Source organism: Geotrypetes seraphini, chromosome 6 (assembly GCF_902459505.1).
Source record: "Geotrypetes seraphini chromosome 6, aGeoSer1.1, whole genome shotgun sequence".
Lineage (NCBI taxonomy): Eukaryota > Metazoa > Chordata > Amphibia > Gymnophiona > Dermophiidae > Geotrypetes > Geotrypetes seraphini.
The window spans coordinates 4,488,958-4,514,297 of record NC_047089.1 but is presented as its reverse complement, the minus strand read 5'-3'; the positions used below and the strand labels follow the sequence as shown (position 1 = coordinate 4,514,297).

Sequence of the window (25,340 nt, the reverse complement as noted above, 5' to 3'; positions counted from 1 at the left end):
TCTCTTCCCCCTTCCCCCCTCATATGGTCAGGCATCTTTCTCCTTTCCTTCCCAAAGCCTGGCATCTCTCTCTCCTTCCCAAGGTGTATTATCTCTCTCCTTCTCTCCTCTCCTTTCTGCAGTCTGGCATCTCCCTCTCCCCTTCTATTCTTTGGTCTGGCATCTCCCTCTCCCCTTCTATTCTTTGATCTAGCATCTCTCTCCCCTTCTATTCCGTGGTCTGGCATCTCTCTCCCCTTCTTTTCCGTGGTCTGGCATCTCTCTCGTCTTTCCTTCCATCACCCCTCTCCAGAATCTGACAGCTCTCCCTTCTTTGAGTCATTTCACTCCCTCCCAGTGTAAAATTTCTCCCTCCCTCCCTCCTCTCCACCACTATCATGTCCAACAATTCTCCTTCTTCCCCATGTATACCATCTCTCCCTCCCATTTCACATGCCCATGTCCAATAATTTTCTTTTTCTCTTCCGTTGCCCACCAGCAGCATCTTTCCCTCCCTTCCTAACCCCCAGCCTGTGCAGCCTCTGTCCTTCCCAACCCTTCTCAGCCCGTGCAGCATATGTCCTTCTTGCTTTCCCAATCCCCCCCCCTTCAGCCGCAGCCTTCCCTCATTCCCAACCCCAGCCCTCCCCTCTCAGCTGGATCCTATGGTAGGACAGTTCCAAGTTTCCGACTCCCCTGCTGCTTAAATTTAAAGCCTTCGGGTAGCTGATGCAAAGCCAGCCTCCCGCCATCGGCCTGCCCTGGAAGTGTTCTTTCTTCATCACTTACTCTTCCTGCGTAGGCAGGACACTGCAGAAAGAACACTTCTGGGGCAGGTGACGGCGGGAAGCTGGCTTCGCGTTGGCTGGCCGAAGGTTTAAAATTTCAATGGCAGGAAGGTGGTAGGTGGGGAGTTCGGACTCAAGGAGGTTTCTGGAGAGTATAGTGTCAGGTGCATGGAGGGCAGACCAGATTTGGCCTGCGGGCCTTGTGTTTGACACATGCATCTTAGGGTGATGTGACCAGATTTTGCTTCCTGCTGCTTTACTTGCCTTTGAATATGGAACTAAACTTACAGTATTAGACTGTCAACTACTTTGGACATCCTGATATGTGACCTTCAGTAAGTTGCTCAAGCTCAGCCTATAAGCTGTTTGTCCATGGCTAACTGGTGGTTGTTCTTTTTTATAGATTTGCTACTGATTTCACATCCCCTGCCTGCATCACCAGGATGTTTGAATTACCAGTGCCTATGGATCGTGATGGGGTCCTCTTCCGACTACGCTTCACCACCTTTGCAGTAGGAACTGTTTGCTGTCCGCTCTTCGGCTTCCTCTTTTGTGTAGGTTGGTCTCTGGTGTTCCACTTCACGGAAACAACAGCCACTCATTGTGGGGTAAGCTGCGTCAGCCTTCAGCATCCTCCCCAGAAATCTCGGTGAAGGGATCAAGCACAACTTCTTTGTGGTATTGGAGATGTGTCTCTTGAGGACTTGAGAAATATTCTAAATCTATTAAGTTTCAACATTTCTCTGAAGACCTCATGAACCTGGCATGTAACTTTTGCTTTCATTGTCTTTCACTTTTCCTCAGTGGTGTATTATTTATAGAATTTTGCATACAATTTTAAGATGAGGAGAAGGAAGGCTTGCAAGGTATCCAATTTCACACCCGTTCAGCCATTGGAATGCACGGAAGAAAATGAGACTGGCTGACTGGTGTAAAATTTAGGGAGTGGGGAAGGGGGCAGGACTTTGGCACTTGGGATGAGAAATGGGGGAGGGAAGGAATGGAATGTAGAGATGTCAGTTACAATCCTAAAGACAGAATCTCCTTTAGTTAAGCTCCTTAGCTTAGAGAAAAGATGACTGAGGGAGATGTAAAACAAGTTTATAAAATCATGAGCAGGGTGTAACGGCTAAAGAAAGAACAGTTACTTAATCTATCAGATGACACTCCATTAAACTAGTGACCAGCAGATAAAGAAGCATGTGGGAGGGTGTGGTGCTGTGGTTAGAGCTACAACCTTGGCACCCTGAGGTTCAAATCCTGCACTGCTTGTGACCCTGGGCAAGTCACTTAATCCCCATTGCCCCAAAATATTAGTTAGAGTGGGAGCCCGCTGGGACAGTTAGAGGAAAATGTTTGAGTACCTGAATAATTTGTAATCTGCCTAGAATTGTAGGATATGCGGAGTATAAATTATAAAGAGAGAACACATTTTAGAAGGGTTTTTCTTTCATGCAGCATATGGTTAAGTTGTGGAATCTGTTGCCAGAGGATGTGGTCAAGACAGGTATCTAGTGGGATTCAAGAGATTTGGACAGGTTCTAAGAGGAAAAATCCATGCAAAATGATTAGCCGGGTAGACTTGATTGAGCTGTGAGAAATAGATGAAATGTTGGCATCTGCTGGATTCAGTGGACCTTGGTCTTACTCCTCATGGCTTTTCTTATGTCCTCATTCTCATTCAGTATTAACATATCATAAAAGGTCTGAAATTGTCTTAATTCTTGAAAAGGCTGGCATGGATCTGTCAAAAATATATCAGAAAAAACGCCCTGTACAGTTAGTTTAGTAGAAGAACTTCATTCATACCAAATCAAAAAAACAAAAAGGACAAAAAATGATAAATACAAAAATGGAGAAAAACAAACCACATACACAGGCAGCTGGGACTAGACAGGTGCCCTAAGCCACCTGTATCATTACTGGTTTGAAAAAAAACAACTCCATACATAAATATTTAAAGACTTTCATTCAATTCAAAAACTTAGTTTTCAAAATTCATTTTTTGTCTTATTCATTATGTATGAGCAGAAAACCAATCTGCATAAAACCAGCCAGGTAAAAGAGTGTAACAATTTCAATATCTTAATAAAGAATGTGAAAAGTTGGAAAAACTTATCTTAAATAGCAGCAATAATTCTTTCATCCTTACAGAAAGCACTTCTGTTTCACCTTACAAGGCTACTTCAGGGGAAAAAAAACTCTGTAATCATATAAGTAATATTCTTTCCAAATGCTCCCACAAAACAAACTAGTAGGAATGGCTCCTCTCAAAATGGATCTGTCCCATGACTTGACTTTAGCATCAGGATGGAGTGCATTTTACCTGTGTATTAAAGCCCTAGGAGGAAGGAAAGATTCACTTGTCACTAAGACAAACCTTGTGAAATCCAGAAAGAAGCTCTGTTTGACACCAAGCACTGCCAATAAATTTGACAGGCTGAGATCATACTCCACGTGCCCTGGCTTAGGAGTGAAGCCGATTCCTTTCCCTCCAAGACAAACCTTAGTTCTAAGAAGCTGCAAGATTGCTTAGTATAATATTGCCACCCAGAATATAATCTCATAAGGAAATATTCCTTAGCATCCTTTTCATCTGCAGCCACAAAACTCCATGCCCTAACGTGGTCTGTGATTCCCCTTCATCCAAACCTTTGCACTTTTTGTCCATTAGCTCTTTTCTCAGTACTAAGCCCTGACTGCAAAGGCTCTAGCACAAGATTTAAATCAAAGATGGTCCTGGCTGAGATATAACCCATATCCCAACCACTTTAGATTAGACATCTATCTAATTTCTGACCATTCCCTAATCCAGTTTACACTTTTTAAAAACTGGAGTAACTTGAGCTCACTTGTGTCTCCTACTTGTCCTGTTTGTCTGTTTTAATTAGATTATAAGCTCTACTGAGAAGGAACTGTCTCTTGAGTGTTTAATGTACAGCAGCAATGTGTTTGTCTAGTAACACTAGCAATAATAGATGAACCCAGTGGGAGGGAAGAGATTAACTGAGTGAAATAACAATAGTCCATCAAGCCCAGTAGCCTGTTCTCATGGTAGCCAATCCAGGTCACTAGTAGCAACATTAAAAGCTACCAATCCAGGGCAAGCAGTGGCTGCCTTTTTGAAAGATGAGAGTAAATCGGGAGAATCAGCAGTCCATGAAGCAGTTCCCCTTGCAAAATATTTGGTTAGGTCTTTCTTTTCTTGCATTGTACAAGACCAGTCCAGACTGACAAGTTATTTATTAGAATTTATTTACCACCTTTTTGAAGGAATACATTCAAGGCACTGTACAGCAAGAACAAGTCAAACCTAAGTATGAGACAATTACAGCAGTAAAAATATTCACACACATAGTATGGCACAGCCCATAAAACATTTTAATAGCACAGGGTGTAAGCAGGGATGGAAATAGAGAGAGATAAGGAAATAAGGGAGCTAAAGAAATTGCAAATGAGGTCAAGGGGTGCTTGAGTATTAGCTAGAGTAGGAGTGGATAAATGGGTCCTGCATAAGAACCGAAGACTAGCCTTACTGGGTCAGACCAATGGTCCATCAAGCCCAGTAGCCCATTCTCACGGTGGTCAATCCAGGTCCCTAGTACCTGGCCAAGACCCAAGGAGTAGCCACATTCCAGCTACCGATCCAGGGCAAGCAGTGGCTTCCCCCATGTCTTTCTCAATAACAGACTATGGGCTTTTCCTCCACGAACTTGTCCAAACCTTTCTTAAAACCAGCTACGCTATCCGCTCTTACCACAACCTCTGGCAACGCTTTCCAGAGCTTAACTAGTGAAAAAATTTCCTCCTATTGGTTTTAAAAGAATTTCTCTATAACTTCATCGAGTGTCCCCTAATCCTTGTAATTTTTGATGGAGTGAAAAATCGATCCACTTGTACCCGTTCTACTCCACTCAGGATTTTGTAGACTTCAATCCTATCTCCCCCCTCAGCTGGTGTCTCTCCTTGTGTATGTGACTAGCAAGTTAGTTATTTATTTGATTACTTCAATAAAAGACCTCCTCTAAATTAATTTTTTTAATATAAATATAAATTCTTTATTCATTTTTCAAACTTACAATAAGTGTATCAACAAGTACAATCATTTAAACTTATATAAAACACTTAATGATCAACAATAATCAAATTATAGAGTTTACCTCCCTCCCTCCCACCCTTTTCATATCATATAATAAACATTTATATCATTTAATGAATACTTTCTTATCTTTCTTCCTATTTATAAACAACTTTTAAGTTATCCCCCTCCCCCTATCTTGAGCTTATACCATTCAGGGAAAAATGAAATCTATTCATTGCAGTAATTTGTTAATGGCCCCCACACATCTTGAAATTTTTTGAAATTCCCCTTTCTGTATAGATATTGTTTTTTTTTAATTTTATATATGTGACACAACAAATTCCACCCAAAACTGTAGAAGGGGATTAGGACAAGTGCATAAAAATGATCATATGCCACCCTATACAGAGTGGTGCAGCCTGGAGCTTGTTGGAATTTCTTTGCCTATAACCCTGTTTTTATATATGTTAATCGTACTGGGTCACAATATTGCGATCAAATCAAATTTTAAATAAAACTTGAAACTTGACAGTATCGATTTGATTGGTGCAGCAGGATTCCCCAGGGCACTAGGTCTGATGGTCAGGTCCCATGGTGGTTGTCAGCTCTTGGGGATCAGTTTGTGGAATTTTGCCTTTATTAAGCTTGGAGGGGTCTTTGTCATCCACAGCCCCAAGTCTTGGCCAATAGGCTTTGGCTTGTGTTGGCTTCACGGCAGGAGTCCCACAGGGACTCTGCTAGAGGTGGTTAGTACTTCTGTCCTGTTCCCACATTCCCTTCCCCCAGAAGGACCTCTACAATTGAGGAGAAAAGTGAAGAAGAAGGAAGTTAGGCCTGTTCTACTTTTGTTTTTAATGTTGGTATATATTTACAGCAAAATAAGCAGGCAACCCTGATGGGCATAAACCGCTGATGAATCCCTGGTGAATGAAATTGCGGTCATGGGGGGACAGAGCCCAGATGTAATTTGTATCTTGCTAGGCGGCGGGTGATGAGGGTCTGTGAGAGCTGGCATATTGGTGCAGCCTGGGGGAATAGATGCTGGAGAGTGGGTGGTTCGATTTTCAGAGGTTTGTGTTTGTGGGGAGCTACTAAATTAAAGGTAGACAAAGCAATGGGGCTGGATGATGTACATCCGAGGGTCCTGAAGGAACTTAGGGGAGTTCTGGTGGCTCCGCTGACTGACCTTTTCAATGCTTCTCTAGAGTTGGGAGTGGAAGCAAGGAAAAAGTAGGGATTTACAGGCCGGTAAGTCTGACTTCTGTGGTAAGCAAATTAATGGAAACACTTTTAAAACAGAGAATGGTGAAGTTTCTGGAATCCTGTGGATTACTGGACCAGAGGCAACATGGATTCACTAGAGATAGGTCTTGTTAGACAAATATGATCAATTTCTTTGACTGGGTGACCAGAGAATTGCTGGATCAAGAACTAGTTGAGTAGAAGATGACAGAGAGTAGTGGTCAATGGAAATCGCTCTGAGGAAAGGGATGTTACAGTGGTGTGCCTCAAGGTTCTGTTCTTTTTAACATTTTTATAAGCAATATTGCTGAAGGGATGTCAGGTAAGATTTGCCTCTTTGCGGATGATACCAAATTCTGCAATAGAGTAGGCACGCTGGATGGTGTGAATAGCATGAAGAAAGACCTGGTGAAGCTTGAAGAATGGTCTGAAGCTTGAAGAATGGTCTGAAATATGGCAGTTAAAATTTAATGCTAAAAAATGCAAGGTCATGCATTTGGGTTGCAAAAACCAGAAGGAACAGTACAGTTTAGGGAATGAAGAACTTGTGTGTACAACGGAAGAGCGGGACTTGGGTGTGATTGTATGTGATGATCTTCTGGTGGCCAAACAGGTTAAAAAGGTGACAGTGAAAGCTAGAAGGATGCTAGGTTGCATAGGGAGAAGTATGGCGGCAGTAGGAAAAAGGAGGTATTGATACCTCAGTATAAGACTCTGGTGAGACCTCATTTAGAATATCGTGTACAATTCTGGAGGCCACACCTTCAAAAAGATATAGAAAGGATGGAGTCGGTCCAGAGCAAGGCTACGAAAATGGTGTGTGGTCTTCGTGATAAGGCGTATGGGGACAGACTTAAAGATCTCAATCTGTATACTTCGGAGGAAAGGCCGTAGAGGGGAGATACGATAGATGTTTAAATACCTACGTGGTGTAAATGCGCATGAGTCGAGTCTCTTTCATTTGAAAGGAAACTGCAATGAGAAGGCATAGGATGAAGTTAAGAGGTGACAGGCTCAGGATTAATCTAAGGAAATACTTTTTTACGGAAAGGGTGGTAGATGCATGGAGACAGTATCCCGGAAGAAGTGGTGGAAACAGAGACTGGGATAGGCACGTGGGATCTCTTAGAGAGAGGCAGAAATAATGGTTACTGCGGATGGGCAGACTGGCTGGGCCATTTGGCCTTTATGTGGCATCATGTTTTTATATTCTGGTCTTTAGGTCTATCCACTTACATTGGTGAAGATCACTGAATGGTTTAGTAGCCACCTTCTGGATCGATTCCATCCGATATATCTTTAGAAGGTGCAGTCTTCAGAATTATACATGATAATTCAGATAGGCTTGGAGTGGAGCAGCAATCCCTTCAGTTTAGTCCTGACAGCCATGGACTTGCCAGTTTTGGTGTGAGGGGGGGAACATTTTCATTTGAGAAAGGTTGTGCCCCAGAGTTAACAAATGACAGCAGATAAAGGCTCATTAATTTATGAGCTGGAAGGAGGAGGCTGGAAAAGAAATCATGTGGTAGGGTAGAAGACACAGCTGGGGTCTTTATCTGCCATCATAAGCTAAGGAGGCACCTGTAATGGCTGTTAGAGACCCTGCCTACAGCTTTCTTCCTTTACATTTTAGGTTCCAAATTACCTGCCCTCCATCAGTGCTTCCATTGGAGGTGGGACACCCCAGCGCTATGTCTGGCGCTTCTGCATTGGCCTACACTCTGCTCCACGCTTCCTAGTTGCAGTGGCCTACTGGAACCACTATCATGCCACATCTTGTCCACATCCTGCCTACCAGCGGCGGTGTTGCCTGAACTTCATCTTGAATGTGGTAGAGAATCTCTGTCTCCTCCTGCTGACGTATGTGTCATCATCAGAAAACTATAGTAAGTACAGGACATGTGTTCTCCTGGCTGAAAGCTTGCTAGTAAAAAGTGATTTTAGATACCACAATCCAAAGTGCAAAATATAAAACCAGAAGTGGATCTTGTTAATTTCCCAAAAATCATGAAAATAGTAAAAAATACATAATTTAGATTTTTTTAAATCATTTTTTAATAAATCAGCCCCAAGAGTTTTGGAGAAAGGATCTCAGATAGGTTGCTAGAATAGCTGTTAGCTAAAGCAACCATGTTCTAATCATTGATCCTCCATAAAACTATAAATGTGCAAATCGCAACTCTATATTTTGGGTGTGCAAGATTTGCAATTTTGCACACCCAAAATACTTTTCTCAGGTACTAATCTAAGCCACTGTGCAGCGTTTACTCTTTAGTTGAAGGTGAAATTCTTGTTGCTGCAAGAGCCGCCATGTTTAGGGCAGTCTCACACAGGCCATCTGATGATTTTGAGATGATATTTCTGACGACATAGCAATATAGTGGAGGTTGACCACACTGAAGGGAAATAGCTATGTCTGAGAAATGGGAAGGTGGAAAAATTTACAAGGGAGCTGCTTAAAGCTTCGCAATTCAAAATAAAAACGGTTTCAGGTGCAGGTGATGGGCTTGGGGTTCACAAAACAGAGAAAATTAAGGCACGCACAACTCTGTAGCCTATCTAATCTGCACATTGATACCAATCACTAAATTCTACCATGCCTTCCTCTTCCTTGGAGATCTTCCGCGCTTGTCCTATGGTGGTTTTCTTTGTTGTTTTTAAATTCAGACACAATCCACATCTTGAGGCCATTCTATGCATCTTCATATGTTCCATTAAAAAAAAGTTCCTCCTGAGTCTATCCCCTTTCACCTTCATCCTATGCCTCCTTGCTCCAGAGCTTCCCTTCAGTTGAGAGAGACTGCAGTGGTGGTATTTAAATATCTTTTATCATATCTCTCTCCGGTCCATCCAATCTTCCCAAGAAGATGGCCATAGTTAAATCTGGCACTCTACACAGGATCTACTTAATTGATCTGTCTCAATCTCTAACCAATTTTGGGTCATAGACCAGTATCAACATCTCAACTACTGGAGTGGTCAAAACCTGATCAGGGGGTTTTTCTCCCCCATTTACGAGACCCAGAGTGTAGAAGTTTGCCCAGTATTGGTCTTACTTCCCAATCTCTGAAGCCGTCATCAAAGCTCACTCCAGTTATGAGAACATTTAAGTTGAGCTGTAATTAGGTTCCTTCCCTTTTCTCTATGACCCTGGGTAAGTCACTTAATCCTCCATTATTCTGGATACAAAATAAGTACCTGTATATATGTGAACTGCTTTGAATGTGTAACCACAAAAAAAGGCGGTATACAAGTCCCATTATCTTTCCCTTTTCCTTTGTGTTTATCATTGAATTCTATCTCTGTTTTTGTCATCAGAAAACCTCCCATGGGACCGGCATTCCAGGCATGTACCACCCGTTTTGTGGGAAAAAATATTTCCTGACATTGCTCCTGAGTCTCCCACCCTGCACCCTCCCCATCTCTGAAAAAGATTAGTTTACATATTCGTAGTTTTTAAGTATTTAAATGTCTGTATCGTATCGCCACTGTCCCTCCTTTCTTCTAGTGGCAGGCAGCTCTAGGAATCGCCGCTGACCCGCTGAAGCAAGAAAGAGCATAATATTTGTGAGTGGGATTGGAGGGGAAGGAAATATGTTGCAGGAGGATTGAAAATGGTGAGAGAGGGAGAAATGGACATTGGGGGTTGGAGGGAGGGAGAGATGGTGCATGGGGAGAGGAAGAAATGGACATGCAACAGCTCTGTGCAGAAATACAGTGTCAAAAGTCTCGTTAAATTGGTTTTCTTTATCTGTAAGTACCCGAAGTTTTGTTTTTGTGCTTTAAAAAAGATTGCTGACCCCCCTGCTCTAGGGCAAACATTCTCAACCCAGTCAAGGTTTTAGAATACTCTCAGTGAATTTGCATGAGAGAAATTTGCATGCACTACCTCCATTGGTTGTAAATTTCTCATACTACATAGGCAGCGGAACACTTTTTTGCTTGAAAGGGGGGGAGGGGGCAAAAGCTCCGCCCTAGACCTTGCCCAAGCTCTGCCTCAGACCCCTCCCCCATAATGACAGTACTAATTTTAATGCAATTTCTTCCATTCATTTTTCATATATGCACAATATAATCTTATTAACAGCACATAATGGTATCCACAAAATTGAACTACACAAAACATGCTTTTTCTCCTCCCAACACCTGCATAGCATTTCTCCTCTCTCCTCCACCCCCATGTGCAATGTCTCTCTCTCTCTTGCTGCAAAGGGAGTGGGGAAAGAGAGAGAGAGAGGGATCCAGAGTGCATCTCTCCAACTCCCTCTACTGCCACAACCATCATTTCTCCCTCTTTAGCCCCATGCCAAACATTTCTCCTCCTATCACCCCTCTCCAGCACCACGCCACATCTCTCCCTCTACCGCCATGTCCAACAGTCCTTCCTCTTGCATTCCTTTCCACCACCACATCCAACTTTTCTCCCTCTCTTCTCTCTACCTCACTCCTCTTCCACCACCATGTTCAACAATTCTTCTCTTTTTTCCTTTCCCCATGTACACCATTCTTTTCCCTCTCACTCACACCCATGCTCAACAATTCTCCCTTTCTACTCCCTCCCCATATCGACATCTGTTTCTCTCCCTCCTGTCTTCCTTCTGTCTCAGCATGCCTCTCTCCCTCCCTTCTGTGTCCTAAGGGTTTGTACCTGTGTTCTGGCTGGCTCTAAGGCATCCAAGTAGGTCTCCTCCTCTTTCTTTCCAGCTGCACTTTAGTTCACAAACCCAAAGGCAGCAGCAGAGTATGACCAGAGGTCCTGGTGCGCTTGCTACGTGGCCTGCTATCAAAAGGTTTGCGGCCATGCAGCTTGGAGAGAACATTGCTTTACTCTATTCCTTTTCACTTTTTGTGTAATCAACTTTCTATCTCCTCTTATCCCCTAGCTTTCACATTTCTCATTCTCTTATTCCCTTTATCTGCTTTCCATTATCACATTTCTACTCTCGTATACTCATTATTCTGCTCACTCATCTCCTTGACAACTCTCCCACATGGATCCTCCATTTCTAGCGTCTCCTCTCCTCCTTGTCGCTTACTCCACCCTTGTAACCCAGTATTTCCCTCCTCTTTTTTTTTCTCTCTCCCTCCAACAAGTCCAGTATCTCTCATTTCTGCTGTTCTGTGTCCATCACTTGTCTCCCTCCTCTGTTCTCCCTGAGTCGTAATCCATCTCTCCCTCCCTGGAATCTCTTTCCCTATTTTGCTCTCTCCACCCCCCCCCCCCCCATTTTGCCCCTTCCGCTGCCATCTCTCCCTCTCTTCCTTTCACCCCTTCTACCCCCTCTGCCTTCTCCCCATGTCCATCTTGCCCTCTCTGTGCTCCCTCTGTTCTCCAAGTCCATCTCTCCCTGTTCCTCACAAATCTGATATATTTCCCTCCTGAATCCATCTCCTCTCCCTTCCCCAGCCCCAGTGGAAACAGGAAGTTGTCAGAGAGGGCAAGCCCCTGTGGAGAGAAGATGCTGGGGCTAGTGGCAGGGCGGCACTGTTCTTTTACAAGAGATTGAGGTAGACATGCAGTTTGGGGGGGGGGGGGGGATGTAGCTGGCCAAGTAGCGAGATGCTGCTCCTATGAGAGTGCTGCCTGCTTAGGTACACCACTGTGGCCTCGGAGGTGCCATTGTACAAAACCATGGTGAGACCTCATCTGGAATACTGTATACAATTCTGGAGGCCACATTACCGTAAAGATGTGCTCAGAGTCGAATCGGTTCAGCGGATGGCCACCAGGATGATCTCAGGGCTCAAGGGTCTCTCGTACGAAGTGAGACTAAACAAATTACAGCTCTACACTCTAGAGGAACGTAGGGAGAGGGGAGACATGATTGAGGCATTTAAATACATCACAGGACGTATCGAGGTGGAAGATGATATCTTCTTTCTCAAAGGACCCTCGGCTCAAACTCAGGGGCGGGAAATTTCATGGCGACATCAGGAAGTATTTCTTCACAGAAAGAGTGGTTGACCGTTGGAATAAGCTTCCGGTGCAGGTGATCGAGGCCACCAGCATGTTGGACTTTAAGAATAAATGGGATGCCTATGTGGGATCCCTACGAGGGTCGATCTGAAGAATTGGTCACTAGGTATAGACTTAAGAGGATGGGTCAGTAGAGTGGGCAGACTTGATGGGCTATAGCCCTTTTCTGCTGTCATCTTTCTATGTTTCTATGTTTCTATCTATCCCTACAGAATCCCCGTTGGTCTTGTTACAGTACTACCCGCAATTTCCAACGCCTACGCTACTACTTATTTCTATAGCGATGCTAGATGTACGCAGTGCTGTACATTAAACAGGGAAGAAACAATCCCTGCTGAATAGAGCAGACATTGGTACTTCACAAGTGTGTGGGAGTTAGTCGGGCACAGGGAAATCCTGGAAGCTCTTGTGTATTAAGTGGGGTCTGGAGCTTGTATTCCACCTGCAGGATTTAGATGTGGGTTGTCTTATTAAACGTATTCCCACTCTTTCGGTGAGCGCCAGATTATGGGAACGTCTATTTCAGGTTTTACACCGTGCCTGTTTTACGCGTGAGCAATTGTTTAAATCTGGATTGGCTGCTTCAACTCAATGTGAGAAGAGACGCCTGCTTTTCATGCTTTCTGACAAGAGATTGAGGTAGACAGCTCTGAAGTAACAGAGAAGGTTTCTGGGTCAGCTATTTACAGTGGGTGATGCCTGCGCGTCCCGTCCTCCCAACAAGTGCTGCTGAAGGAGGTAACTGGGAATCCTTCCCCCCCCCCCCACTGACCCGGAAGGCTTTCCTCTGAAGGGCTGGAAGAAGCTTCGAAGGGCGGACAAGAATTATCCTTGGCAGTAGCCAGTGCTGTGTTCCCGCAACCACCAAGGATATGCGTACTGTGTGTTAAGAAACGCTGTTCTAGAAGACCTTGGGCACCAGGGAGACATTTTAGACCGACTATGGTTCTATAAGAGATTCTCATAGGTCTTTATAATAAATTTTCAACTTTAAAAATCACATCATTGGTTATCTGTTAAGCAAAAAATATTTTTTTACTAAAGCGCAGTAGCTTCTGCTTTGGCACATGAAATGCAAAAATTAACATGAAATGATTGCAAATCCCTTGCGATAAATGCAGGGGGGGGGAGGATCTTGCCTCTGTCTTGCATTTTCCGCACAAGGCATAGAGCTAATGCCTGACTGTGACGTTAACATTCCTGGGCTCATAGCACACATGGCCCATGCTCTCAGCCCAGCCATGTAATGAGGTGGCCGTATGCTCCTGAGCGTAGCTTTCAGATTCCTCCCAAGAGCCATCGCAGCTTCCCCTCAGTGCTAGGAGTCAATATAGCAGTGGTACAGGTACAAAATCCATAGGTTTGTTAAATCAGCAAAAGATGGACCTTTTCTGAGAACAGGAGGAACATCTGCCTTGGTATCAGAGAGAAATCAACTACTTTGGTGTTTGGAGCTTTTCCATTTTCGGAATTTTAGATAAAGGATCTTGTACCTGTTCTGCAGTATTAGTACTAATGTTCTGGGATCGTTATCGTGTGGGACTCTCCTGAATAGGTCCCAGAGGGTGAGGATTGTGTGTTTAGAATTAGTGAGGTTGGGATTTGGGAGGGGGGGGGGCGACCTCAGAATTGCTTGACATTTGGCGGCTGATAGCGCAGCTGTACTTACTGCCTCCTGTTGAAGTTGTGGTAAGCTAAGCTGCACCATCAGCAGTCATGATGGCTAACGTGTAGTTCTTGTACAATCCCATTTTATTCCGGGACCAGTGGGTTATTTCCCTTCACCCGCCAGGGTCTGTAGGAAGCCTCAAACCTTCAGAGGCTTTTTCCCTCCTCCCTGAGCATTCTCACCAGTCTTTTCTTCCTACAAAGCCAGGCTGTAGGAGCTCATCTTTTCTGCTCGTGTTTTATTTTGTGATCTCATCAGTGGCACCAGGGGAGTTTCTAGCCTCCCTGTATATGACTGAGGCGGATCTTCATATTCCTATTTTTCCGGACCACTGGAAGTACCTGCGATTCCATATTCCGGGGTGACATTTCCAGTTTGCGGCACTGACCTTTGGGTTGGCGACTGCACCCCAGACCTTCACTAAAGTGATGGTGGTGGTGACGGCCCATCTGCGCTTCATGGGTGTTCTGGTTCCCCTGTATCTGGACGACTGGTTGATCAGAGTGCCCTCTTTGTCTGAAGAGCATCAGGCTGTCCATCAGGTGGTACCGTTGCTGCAACGTCCGTGTTGGGTGATCAATTTCACAAAGAGTCACCTTGAGCCCACCCATGATTTGGAGTATCGGGAGTTCGATTTCACATGGGTCAGAACAAGGTGTCTCTGCCCGTGTCCCGTCAGGAGAGGTTACAGCAGGTTATCAGGGACCTTCTGGCCACTCCGGTCCCAACAGCTTCTGGGGTTCTGGGGACCTTGGTGGCATTGATCAATGTGGTTCCTTGGGCCAAAGCCCACCTGCATCCGCTGCAGGAGCCCTGCACAACAGGACCAGTTACATGCACCCCTGCCCTGATTGACAGTGACACGCAACAGTCTAGCATGGTGGTTGCGTCCTCTCTCATTGACCCAGGGTCTTCCGCTCCGGGTCTTGGACTAGGTGATTTTGTTGACAGATATGAATCTCAAAGGATGGGGAGCAGTGTGCATGTCTGTCCCTGTTCAGGGTCGGTGAGCGAACTCAGAGCACAAGTGGTCGATCAATTGCCTGGAACTGCGGGCGATTAAGCTGGCCCTTCTCCTCTTCGAGAATTGTTTCCGTCATCGAGCCGTCCATGTATTCTTGGACAATGCCACAGTGGTGGCTTGCGTCAATTGTTGGGGGTGGGGGCACGAAGAGTCCCTCTCTGAACGTGGAGGCTCAGCTGCTCTTTTGGTGGGCGGAGTGATGCCTCGTGGCACATGTGACAGGAGTGGACAACATCCAAGCAGGCTTTCTCAGTTGTCAGACACTAGACCCTGGAGAGTGGTCACTCTCTAAAAGAGTATTCATTTGCATAGTGGATCATTGGGGGTGTCCCACATTCAACCTCATGACGGCCAACAAGAAAGCTGATCGTTTCTTCAGTCATTGGCGAGAGGCTGGAAGCAGAGGCCTGGATGCTATGGTTCATCCCTGGCCCCAGGAAGGTCTTCTTTATGTTTTCCCTCTGTGGCCCATGATAGAGCGTCTGTTGAGGTGCACAGTGGTCCACGAGGGTCTGGTGATTCTCGTGGTACCCAATTAGCCGAGACGGCCATGGCATGCTGACTTGGTTTTGCTCCAGCAAGTTTGGGGGCTCAGGCTCCCTTGTCAGTCTTGCCTTCTCACACAGGGTCCGATTGCGATGCTAGATCCAGACCGCTTTGGTCTTACAGCATGGCTCTTGAGCGCACGGCCTTGACTAGCCGGGGCTATTCTTCAGAGGTGGCCACCACATTGCTTCACAGCAATCGGACGTCCACAGTGGCGGCCTATGCGAAGGTTTGGAGGTGTTACCAGGCTTAGTGCGTCCTAAGGCCAGTGGACCCTTCTTTTCCATTGATTCCTTGGGCCCTGGAGTTTCTGCAAGATGGCCTGAAAGGTCTAGCAGTAGCTTTGCTCTGGGTACAGATTGCTGGCTTTTGGGTATGGGCCTTCCTTCCCTGAGGGGCACATTGGCAGTCTGTCCAGATGTGGTTCATTTTCTGTGGGGAGCATTGTAGCTCAGGCCTCCCTTGCGCTTTCCCTGTCCAAACTGGAGCCTTAAACTGGTTATTTGCTATCTTGCTCGCCCTCAGTATGTGCCTCTAGGAAAAGTTTCTCTGATGGATCTCGCGCTCAAGACGATCTTCCTGGTGGCTGTTTCCTCAGCCCACAGAGTTTTGGAGCTACAGGTCCTCTCCTGCAGGGTTCCTTTTCTGTGGATTACAGATTCCACGGTGATGCCGCATACTGTTCCTTCCTTTCTTCCCAAAGTGATTCATGTGAATCAGGAAGTCTGGCTTCCTGTGTTTGCTTTTTCTGGATTGGGTGTTGCGGTCCTTGGATGTGCACAGTTTATTGTGGTATCTGGAGGTCACCAATGAGTTTTCGCCTCTCTGACCATCTGTTTGTCTTGGCGGGTCTTGCCCGCAGAGGGAAGCCAGCTTGAATGGCTACCATTTCCAGGTGGATTCGCATGGCCATTTCCACAGTTTATGTGGTGGTCGGAAAGAACATAAGAAGTTGCCTCTGCTGGGTCAGACCAGAGGTCCATCGCGCCCAGCAGTCCGCTCCCACGGCGGCCCATCAGGTCCATGACCTGTAAGGTGATGCTTGTCTAAATCATTTAATCCCCCTTGTCCTTCTATCTATACCCTTTCATAACCTATCTCTACCTCTATCTGTATCCCTCAATCCCCCTATCCTTCAGGAATTTATCCAATCCTTCTTTGAAACCCGGTAGTGTACTCTGTCCTATCACAACCTCCGGGAGCGCATTCCAGGTGTCCACCACCCTCTGAGTGAAAAAGAACTTCCTAGCATTGGTTCTAAACCTGTCCCCTTTCAATTTCTCTGAGTGCCCCCTTGTTCTAGTGGTTCCCAGTAGGCTAAAGAATCTGTCCCTTTCTACATTCTCTAAGCCCTTCATGATCTTGAAGGTCTCTATCATGTCTCCTCTTAGTCTCTGCTTTTCCAGGGAGAAGAGCCCCAGCCTTTCTAACCTGTCTGCGTATGAAAGGTTTTCCATGCCTTTTATCATTTTCGTCGCTCTTCTCTGAACCCTCTCAAGTATCGCCATGTCTTTCTTGAGGTACGGTGACCAATATTGGACACAGTACTCCAGATGCGGGCGCACCATCGCACGATACAGCAGCATGATGACTTCCTTCGTCCTTGTTGTAATACCCTTCTTTTTTTTATGTTTTAAATTCTTTATTCATTTTTGCATGTTACAACAAGTGTAGCAGTTAAACTCATATGAACTTAAAGATACACACTTGATTAACTCTCATATATGCTTTAAGTATAACATTTCATAACAAATTAATATTCTGTAATATTTTAAAAATTATGTAAGAAATCTAATATTTAAATTATTCTTATTAAATAGAATAACCTCCCCTCCCTCCCTACTCAATAATACATAAAAGTGTCATTACTGTAAAACTATTCAAATAGTCCTGTATTATGAAATAACAACAAGTAAAGCCCACCCATTTCCCCCCTAATCAAATATCTTATCATGGGAAAATCAGTTAATGGTCCCCAGATTTTCTGAAATTTACTAAAATACCCTTCTTAATAATACCCAGCATTCTGTTCGCTTTCTTTGAGGCTGCTGCACATTGTGCCGTTGATTTCATTGTTGTGTCCACAAGCACACCCAAGTCTTTTTCAAGGGTACTTTCCCCTAGCACTGATCCCCCCCATTTTGGAGCTGAACATTGGGTTCTTTTTCCCTATATGCATGTCCTTGCATTTCTCTATATTGAAGCTCATTTGCCATTTATTTGCCCACTCTTCCAGTTTGTTTAGGTCCCTTTGTAGGTCTTCACAATCTTCCACAGTTCTAACCCTGCTACAGAGTTTCGTGTCATCCGCAAATTTTATAACTTTGTCCTCGTTTCTAGGTCATTTATAAATACATTGAACAGCAGCGGTCTGAGCACTGACCCCTGCGGAACACCACTCGTGACCTTCCTCCAGTCCAAGTAGTGGCCCTTCACACCAACCCTTTGCTTTCTCCCTGCCAACCAGTGCTTAATCCATCTGTATATGTCCCCTTCCACCCCGTGGTTCCACAGCTTCCTAAGTAGCCGCTCATGAGGTACCTTGTCAAAGGCTTTTTGGAAGTCGAGATAAATGATGTCTATGGGTTCCCATTTGTCCATCTGGCTGTTTATCCCTTCAAAGAAGTGCAGTAAGTTCGTTTGGTACGATCTTCCCTTGCAGAAGCCATGCTGGCTCGCTTTCAGTTGTCCATTTTTTTCTATGTGCTCACAGATGCAGTCTTATCAGTGCTTCTACCATCTTGCCTGGAACTGAAGTCAAGCTTACTGGCCTGTAGTTCCCCGGGTCACCCCTCGATCCCTTTTTGAAGATAGGTGTGATATTTGCTATTTTCCAGTCCTCCGGGATCTCCCCAGTTTTCAAGGATAGGTTACAAATTTGTCAGAGTGTTTCCGCTATCTCGTTTCTTAGTTCTTTTAGTACCCTTGGGTGGATTTGTCACTCTTCAATCTATCTATCTGTTTGAGGACATCCTCATGGCTTACCTCTAATTTCGACAGTTTTTTTCTTGGTCTCCACTTATGATCTCTTCGGGTTCTGGTACATTGGATGTGTCCTCGCTCATGAAGACTGACGAGAAGAACTTGTTTAACCTGTCTGCTACCTCTTTTTCCTCCTTTACCACTCCCTTTTTGTCTCCATCATCCAACAGTCCTATTTCCTCCCTCGCCAGTTGCTTCCCTTTAACGTATCTGAAGAACGTTTTAAAGTTTCTTGCTTCCCCAGCCAGCCTCTCTTCGTATTCTCTTTTTGTTTTCCTAACCACTCGGTGACATTCTTTTTGGTGTTTTTTGTGTTCCTTCCAGTTTTCCCCGTTTTGGTCCTTTTTCCATTTTCGGAACGATTTTTTCTTGTCACCTATCGCTTTCTTCACTTCATTTGTTATCCATGCCGGGTCTTTTGTTCGTTTTTTTTTTGTTTGTTTTTTACCCTTTCCTAAACCTGGGGATGTACAGGTTTTGTGCTTCTTGCACCGCGCCCTTGAATAGGGACCAGGTTTTCTCTACGGTCTCCATCCTTTTTGAGCCTTTTTTGGATGGAGACTGTAGAGAAAGCCTCTCGGGGTCCAGGCTCCTTCAGCCAGATGGGTTTTCCTCCTCTTGGGCAGAGTTGTCGGCTGTTTCTCTGGATGAGATTTGCAGAGCCGCTACCTGGTCCTCCTTGCATACATTCACCAAGTTTTACAGGATCGATGTGGCGGCCAAGCAGGATGCTGCTTTTTGTGCCTCTGTGTTGGCAGCAGGCTCATCAGTCCCACCCTGAATTTTCGGGACTGCTCTGTTACGTCCCTCTGGTCCCGGAATAAAGTGGGATTGTACAAGAGCGAAAGATTAGATTCTTACCTCTGTTAATCTTCTTTCTTGTAAATCCACACTTTATTCCGGGAACCCACCCTATACTTATTGGTTCATCGATTGTCTGTCTTTACAAATACCGTTAAGTTGTATTTCTGTCCAGATTTTATTAGAGTGCCATCAGAATAGGGTTAGCACTCAGTTTGGGGGGTAACCAGTTAGGGTGCCTTCTTCTGTCAGTGCATTTTGGTTCTACTTCTATTTATTTATTCATTCAATTATTTAGCCTGTCCTCCCAAAGGAGCCCAGAACGGGTTACAAAGCACATCTACAATATAATCGAGACAGGACAGAGATGGCATAATTTACAATGTAATGAAAATCTCAGCACTTAATTTTCCTAAATGGAGGCTATTGCATAATTCAGTCCGTTCATGCAAGAAATTGTCTTACTAGTGTGCCTCACTCCATTTTAACTTCCTTTATTCAGAATTTTATAATTTTCATAGATCCACGCACTCAATTGTGTTTCATAGTGCGGGGCTTTATGCACCCTTTCGTCACTGGACCTAAGTTTTAAGTTTAGTGTAACATACGTTTTAATGTTGTGACTTAGCTTTTTTGGTTGACGCTAGTCGGGAAGGTAGAAACAATAGTATCCAACATGTTTCGCCCGTCTGTCTCACAGGGCTTTATCAAGGCTCCCTCTCCCTAAAAAGGGTTATAAATAAATAGTGTCATATACAGGTTTCCTAAGTATCTATACCTTAACCGTATAACCTATATTTATCATCCTGTGTATATTTAAAACTTATCATTCCTTACCGTTAAGTAACCACATTCACCAACCACTGCGTCATCGACGAAATGGCGGTCACGCTATTTATTTATAAACCTTTTTAGGGAGAGGGAGCCTTGATAAAGCCCTGTGAGACAGACGGGCGAAACATGTTGGATACTATTGTTTCTACCCTCCCGACTAGCGTCAACCAAAAAAGCTAAGTACTTTTAGTATACCTATACTTTAGTCACAACATTAAAACGTATGTTACACTAAACTTAAAACTTAGGTCCAGTGACGAAAGGGTGCATAAAGCCCCGCACTATGAAACACAATTGAGTGCGTGGTGGCCCTCTGAGGATCTATGAAAATTATAAAATTCTGAATAAAGGAAGTTAAAATGGAGTGAGGCACACTAGTAAGACAATTTCTTGCATGAACGGACTGAATAATTTACAATGTAGACATGAGAGTAAAACATATACACTAAGCAGCATCTGGTGAGAGTAGGTGGCGTAGGTGCATTGACTCTGATGGCATTTCTGGGTGCATGTCCTTAAGGCGCTGGGTTTGTGAAGAGGAAGGTTTTCATGGCCTTCCTGAAGCTCCAGAGACCATCTAGTGTTTTAACAGATGGGGGGAATGTGTGTAGGGGCTTTTGCGGGCTGTTTCAGTTTTAAGGGAGCGGCCAGGAGGTATGGTCAGTCGTTTTTTTTCTTGGGACCTCAGTGGTTGCTTTGAGAAGTAGATTTGTAGTTTAGTTTTCAAGTAATGCAGAAAAAGCTTCTGAAGTTTTGAGGCTTTCTACAGACCCTGGCGGGTGGAGAGAAATAGCTCACTGGTCCCGCAATAAAGTGTAGATTTACAAAAAAGAAGATTAGCAGAGGTAAGAACCTAATCTTTCATACTGACCCATCTCCACTGTCCCATCTGCTGCCTCCTGTGCAGTTTTGCAGCACAGAACAAGAGCTTTGATCTCTGCTCTATAAAGGTATTGGGCATCCTTGGCTGTTAATGATTTTTCTGTGGCCTCTGGATTGTTATTTCATCACTGCATCCTTTGTTCAAATTCAACTAACAGTTTGTCTTCTCTGTTTATAAGCACAATATTCTGATCACACAAACACTTTTTCAACAAGTTGGTGGTAGTGATTGATTATATTCATTAAAAACTTGTTTTAAAAAGACTAATTCAATTTTGGGCTACTAATTAGGAGTTTTTGACATAAGATGGTTATTAGGGACTAATAATCCCAGCTGCCCATCAATATTGCAGCTAAGCTCATTTTTGGAAAACAAAAGTATGATCATGTTTAGAGAATGACACGGTGAAAAAATTGGTCCCCGTCACCGCCCCGTCCCCGTCTCACCATCCCCGTCACCGCCCCGTCCCCGTCTCACCATCCCCGTCACCGCCCCGTCCCCGTCTCACCATCCTCTTCACCGCCCCGTCACCGCCACTGCCACCCCATTCACCGCCCCGTCACCGCCACTGCAATCCCATTCACTTTTCTTTATTTACGTATAAAGGAAACATTCTTTAAAACTTTAAAACTTAGTTAAATATTAGTTAATAACTATACAAAAACAAAACACGCAGAGAAAAAATTAATTAATATAAATTCCCTGACTTCCCTGCACTGTCCCCCCTTGAAGGTCTGTCCCCATCCTGAAAGCCTGATGCCCCCCTCCCCCCAACGACCGCCCCCCCCAGCTTCAAAATGATGCCTGAAATTACCTTGGGGGTTCTGAGCACTATTAATTTTAATTTATTACAGCACTCCAGAAATATTTTTCTAATTGTTTTAACTTGGAAAAGCGAACCAGGATTGTCTTAATGAAAGGCTTATGTTCTGCACTGCAGCCCTCCTGCCCTCGACGCAAACCCCCCTCCCCCCAACGACCGCCCCCCCCAGCTGACCCGCGACCCCCCTGGCGACCCCCACGACCCCCCCACCCCCCTTACCCGTACCTTTGGTAGTTGGCCGGACAGACGGGAGCCAAAACCGCCTGTCCGGCAGGCAGCCAACGAAGGAATGAGGCCGGATTGGCCCATCCATCCTAAAGCTCCGCCTACTGGTGGGGCCTAAGGCGCGTGGGCCAATCAGAATAGGCCCTGGAGCCTTAGGTCCCACCTGGGGGCGCGGCCTAAGGCACATGGTCAGGTTGGGCCCATGTGCCTCAGGCCGCGCCCCCAGGTGGGACCTAAGGCTCCAGGGCCTATTCTGATTGGCCCACGCGCCTTAGGCCCCACCAGTAGGCGGAGCTTTAGGATGGATGGGCCAATCCGGCCTCATTCCTTCGTTGGCTGCCTGCCGGACAGGCGGGTTTGGCTCCCGTCTGTCCGGCCAACTACCAAAGGTACGGGGAAGGGGGGTGGGGGGGTCGTGGGGGTCGCCAGGGGGGTCGCGGGTCGGCTGGGGGGGCGGTCGGAGGTTCTTGGGGGGGGGCGGTCGTTGGGGGGGAGGGGGGTTTGCGTCGAGGGCAGGAGGGCCTGGGATCCCTCCTGCCCGTAATGTAGTGCGGGGTGGGGTTAGGGGGTCGCCGTGGCCAGGAGGGTTTGGGCTCCCTTCTGGCCCGATATTGTCGGGAAGTCGGCGGTCCTTCGGGGTGGGGGTGCGAGTGGTCCTGCCGGGGGGGGGATGTATCGGACGTCGGGGAGTCGGCCGGGCAAGAGGGCTTGGGCTCCCTCTTGCTCCGATCGCGGGTGCGGGTGGGAGCGCGTGCGAGCGGTCGTTCGGGGTGGGGGTGCGAGCGGTCCTGCTGGGGGGGTGAATCGGGCGTCGGGCGGTAAATAGCGGTTCCTAGAAGGGGGTACATTGGCCCGCGGGGACAAACCTGTTCACCGTTTCCGCGGTCGGTGAATGGCCTTGTCCCCGTCACCGCAGCGACTGCTAGTTTTCTTCCCCGTTTTCGGCGGTGACCCGCGGCTTAAATGCGGTGGCCGCGGGTAAACCGTCACCGTGTCATTCTCTAATCATGTTTCCCCTTTGTTGATAAAGCTTCACTGGCTCCCAGTTCGCTTTAGGATCCAGTTTAAATGCTTCTGTATGGAATATTTGATCCTTTTGTCCCCTTAGACTTTTCCATTTGAGAAACACACAAAGATATACGTTAGCTTTCCCTTCCTTTAAGGGAATTAAATCTGCTGGGAAGCTCAGTCGATCTTTTGTTTTCAAGTTTGTAGAGATCTGGATGAACTTCCTGACTCCATTAGGCTTTTAGGCCAGCTGCAATTATTTCTTAAATTCCTGAAAACTTTGTTGTTCTCGCAATTTTGAAATGGTTTAACTACAGCCTCAATGAAATGATACTATTACAGTTATGATTTTCTTATGTACTTTAGTTTATAATTAGTTCTTCCTTCTCCTGTGTTTTCTACTATGTACTCTTAGTCTTAATTATATGTGAACTGAGTCGAGCTCCATTGGGAGATGACCCGGTATATAAACCAAAGATTAGATTATGCTTTTGTTGCTCAAGGGTTTAATTTTATTCTGGAAGGGAAAGTCATAAATTGCACCAGATGCACTCATTTCGAATTCTGCCCTGGAACTGTTTGAAATCTCCTGTTCTGATTGCCCAAAATTTAAATCTGAGTCCTGATTAATTGGGAAATTGGAGAATGTATTCATTTTGTAGGACTGTGTGGCCTGGTCTTCCTCCTGCTGCTGCTTCTAGTTCTCATCAGCAATCTGTCACGCATGGCTTTCCCACTTCTTGTCACGACTCGCTAGATGGCTGTCCCTCTCACCTCCCCTAGATGTAACTAGAGAGCAGAATGCATGTCGGCCTCCGTCACTGCTAGGGTCGAGAGCCAAGCACAGTGCTATCTGGCAGTCAGAGCAGCACTTAGCAAAGGTCTGGAAGTCCAGCTCCATTGAAGTATACTGTGAGTTCATCTCGCTAAACACTGGTAAGAGCTTTCACCCGTTTTCCTGTGTAGTCCAAGCATACACCGGGTGGGGCCTGGGCTATTAGTTCCTCAACCAGGGAGGTGCTGCTGCTGGGGGAAAACCACAGATTTGTACCGAAAGTCACTAATGCTCCCCCTGTTCTCTTTTTTTCAGTGGTGCATGAGAATGCCTTCATTATGTTCATGATCTCTTCGCTTGGCCACATGCTGCTGACGTGTCATCTCTGGCGAATGACGAAGAAAAACGCAGTAAGTCCCGAGGTATGGTTCCTTTCCTCTTTTCTTCTATATCCACTGGCTGAGCTTTCAGGTGGAATCTTCACCCCCTGCAGCTCCTCCAGCTTGCTTTAAGAGCTTTCTTCAGCAACTTGGCAAAAAGCATTCTAAGGGCAGCACTGACACTGGCGCTCATATTTTTATGCTATTAGAGTTGTTTCCAAGCTCTGCATACCAAAATTAGACACTAATAAGCACTCATTAAAAATTGCACACACATCTGGCTCCTAATTCTAATAGTGTGTGACTGAAAAGAAGGGGTGGCTGTGGGAGCAACATGCATGTTTTTACAGAATCCTGCCTCGGCGTCCTTACACCAGATTTCAGTGGGCAAAGATCTGGTGCAGGAATCGGGGCATATGCCATTTTTATAGACTTCCCCTGCACAAGTGGTGGCAAAGTGGTGTATTGCTGTTCTATATGGTTGTGTGTAAGTGTCCTAGCACATGGATGCAAGGGGCACTGGTGAGACTCCTTTCTCTGGGCACCCCCTTGCCACTTTTTTGCAATCACAGTTGCTGTAACTGCAGGGGTGGAAGTGTTAGTTGGGCTGAATATTAGAGAATGACGCGGGGACAAATTTTCCTCCTCTCTGCGGCATCTCTCTATTCCCGTCCCCGTGAGCTCTGCCCCTGCCCCATTCCTGCAAGTTCTGTTCTCATCTGCACAAGCTTCAAATGCTTTAAAATCATGTGTTCAAGGTTTGAGCTTATAGGACTGAGACAGGGCGAGAACTCATGGGAACGAGACCGGGATATTGAGATCCCACAAGAACAGGGACAAATTTGTCCCCGTGTCATTCTCTATGCTGGGTTATGCTAGTATTTCTGTAAGAGAATCTGGGTAGCTACAACCCATTTTGTAGAACAGACACTCACCATCACCATCAGGGAACTTCAAAGGAGGAGTGGCCCTCCGTGTACATTCTAAGTGAATAGATTGTGCTGTATTTCTCTTAGCTTTTAATTCATTTCTGGGAACTATTGCTGCTTAATGGTTATGGAAACATCTCATTAATCGCTCTGATCACTTCTGTTCCATCCAAGCAGGCAGATTTCTGGCTGCATTCCAGCTGCCTTGAGCAGAGCTGGTACCCTCTTCCTGTCTGAACCACAAAGTAGCCCCCCGCCCCCCCAGTCTGGACGGGGAGGAGGATGGATAGTGGCAGTTCCTTTTACTTCCCAGAGCTGTGCAGTATCTCCAGAAGGAAAAAGGCAAACAAGCCACTGGTATAAATTTGTAGTGAGGGAGCGACTCTCTTGAGCA

The 25,340-nt window shown here is 45.6% G+C and overlaps 1 protein-coding gene across 2 annotated transcripts in view; it reads left to right on the top strand.

The window, feature by feature from the left end:
- PGAP2 (post-GPI attachment to proteins 2) overlaps positions 1-25,340 on the top strand; it is a 61,486-nt gene that overhangs the window by 2,407 nt on the left and 33,739 nt on the right. Inside the window, exons 2-4 of one of the 2 annotated variants that reach the window (XM_033947646.1) lie at positions 1,171-1,375; positions 7,724-7,976; positions 23,953-24,047. In XM_033947646.1, coding sequence (XP_033803537.1) covers positions 1,211-1,375; positions 7,724-7,976; positions 23,953-24,047 — 513 coding nt within the window. In that variant the 5' untranslated portion in view covers positions 1,171-1,210. Of the gene's footprint in view, positions 1-1,170; positions 1,376-7,723; positions 7,977-23,952; positions 24,060-25,340 lie in introns of both variants that reach the window. The other variant, XM_033947645.1, reaches the window with a different exon arrangement.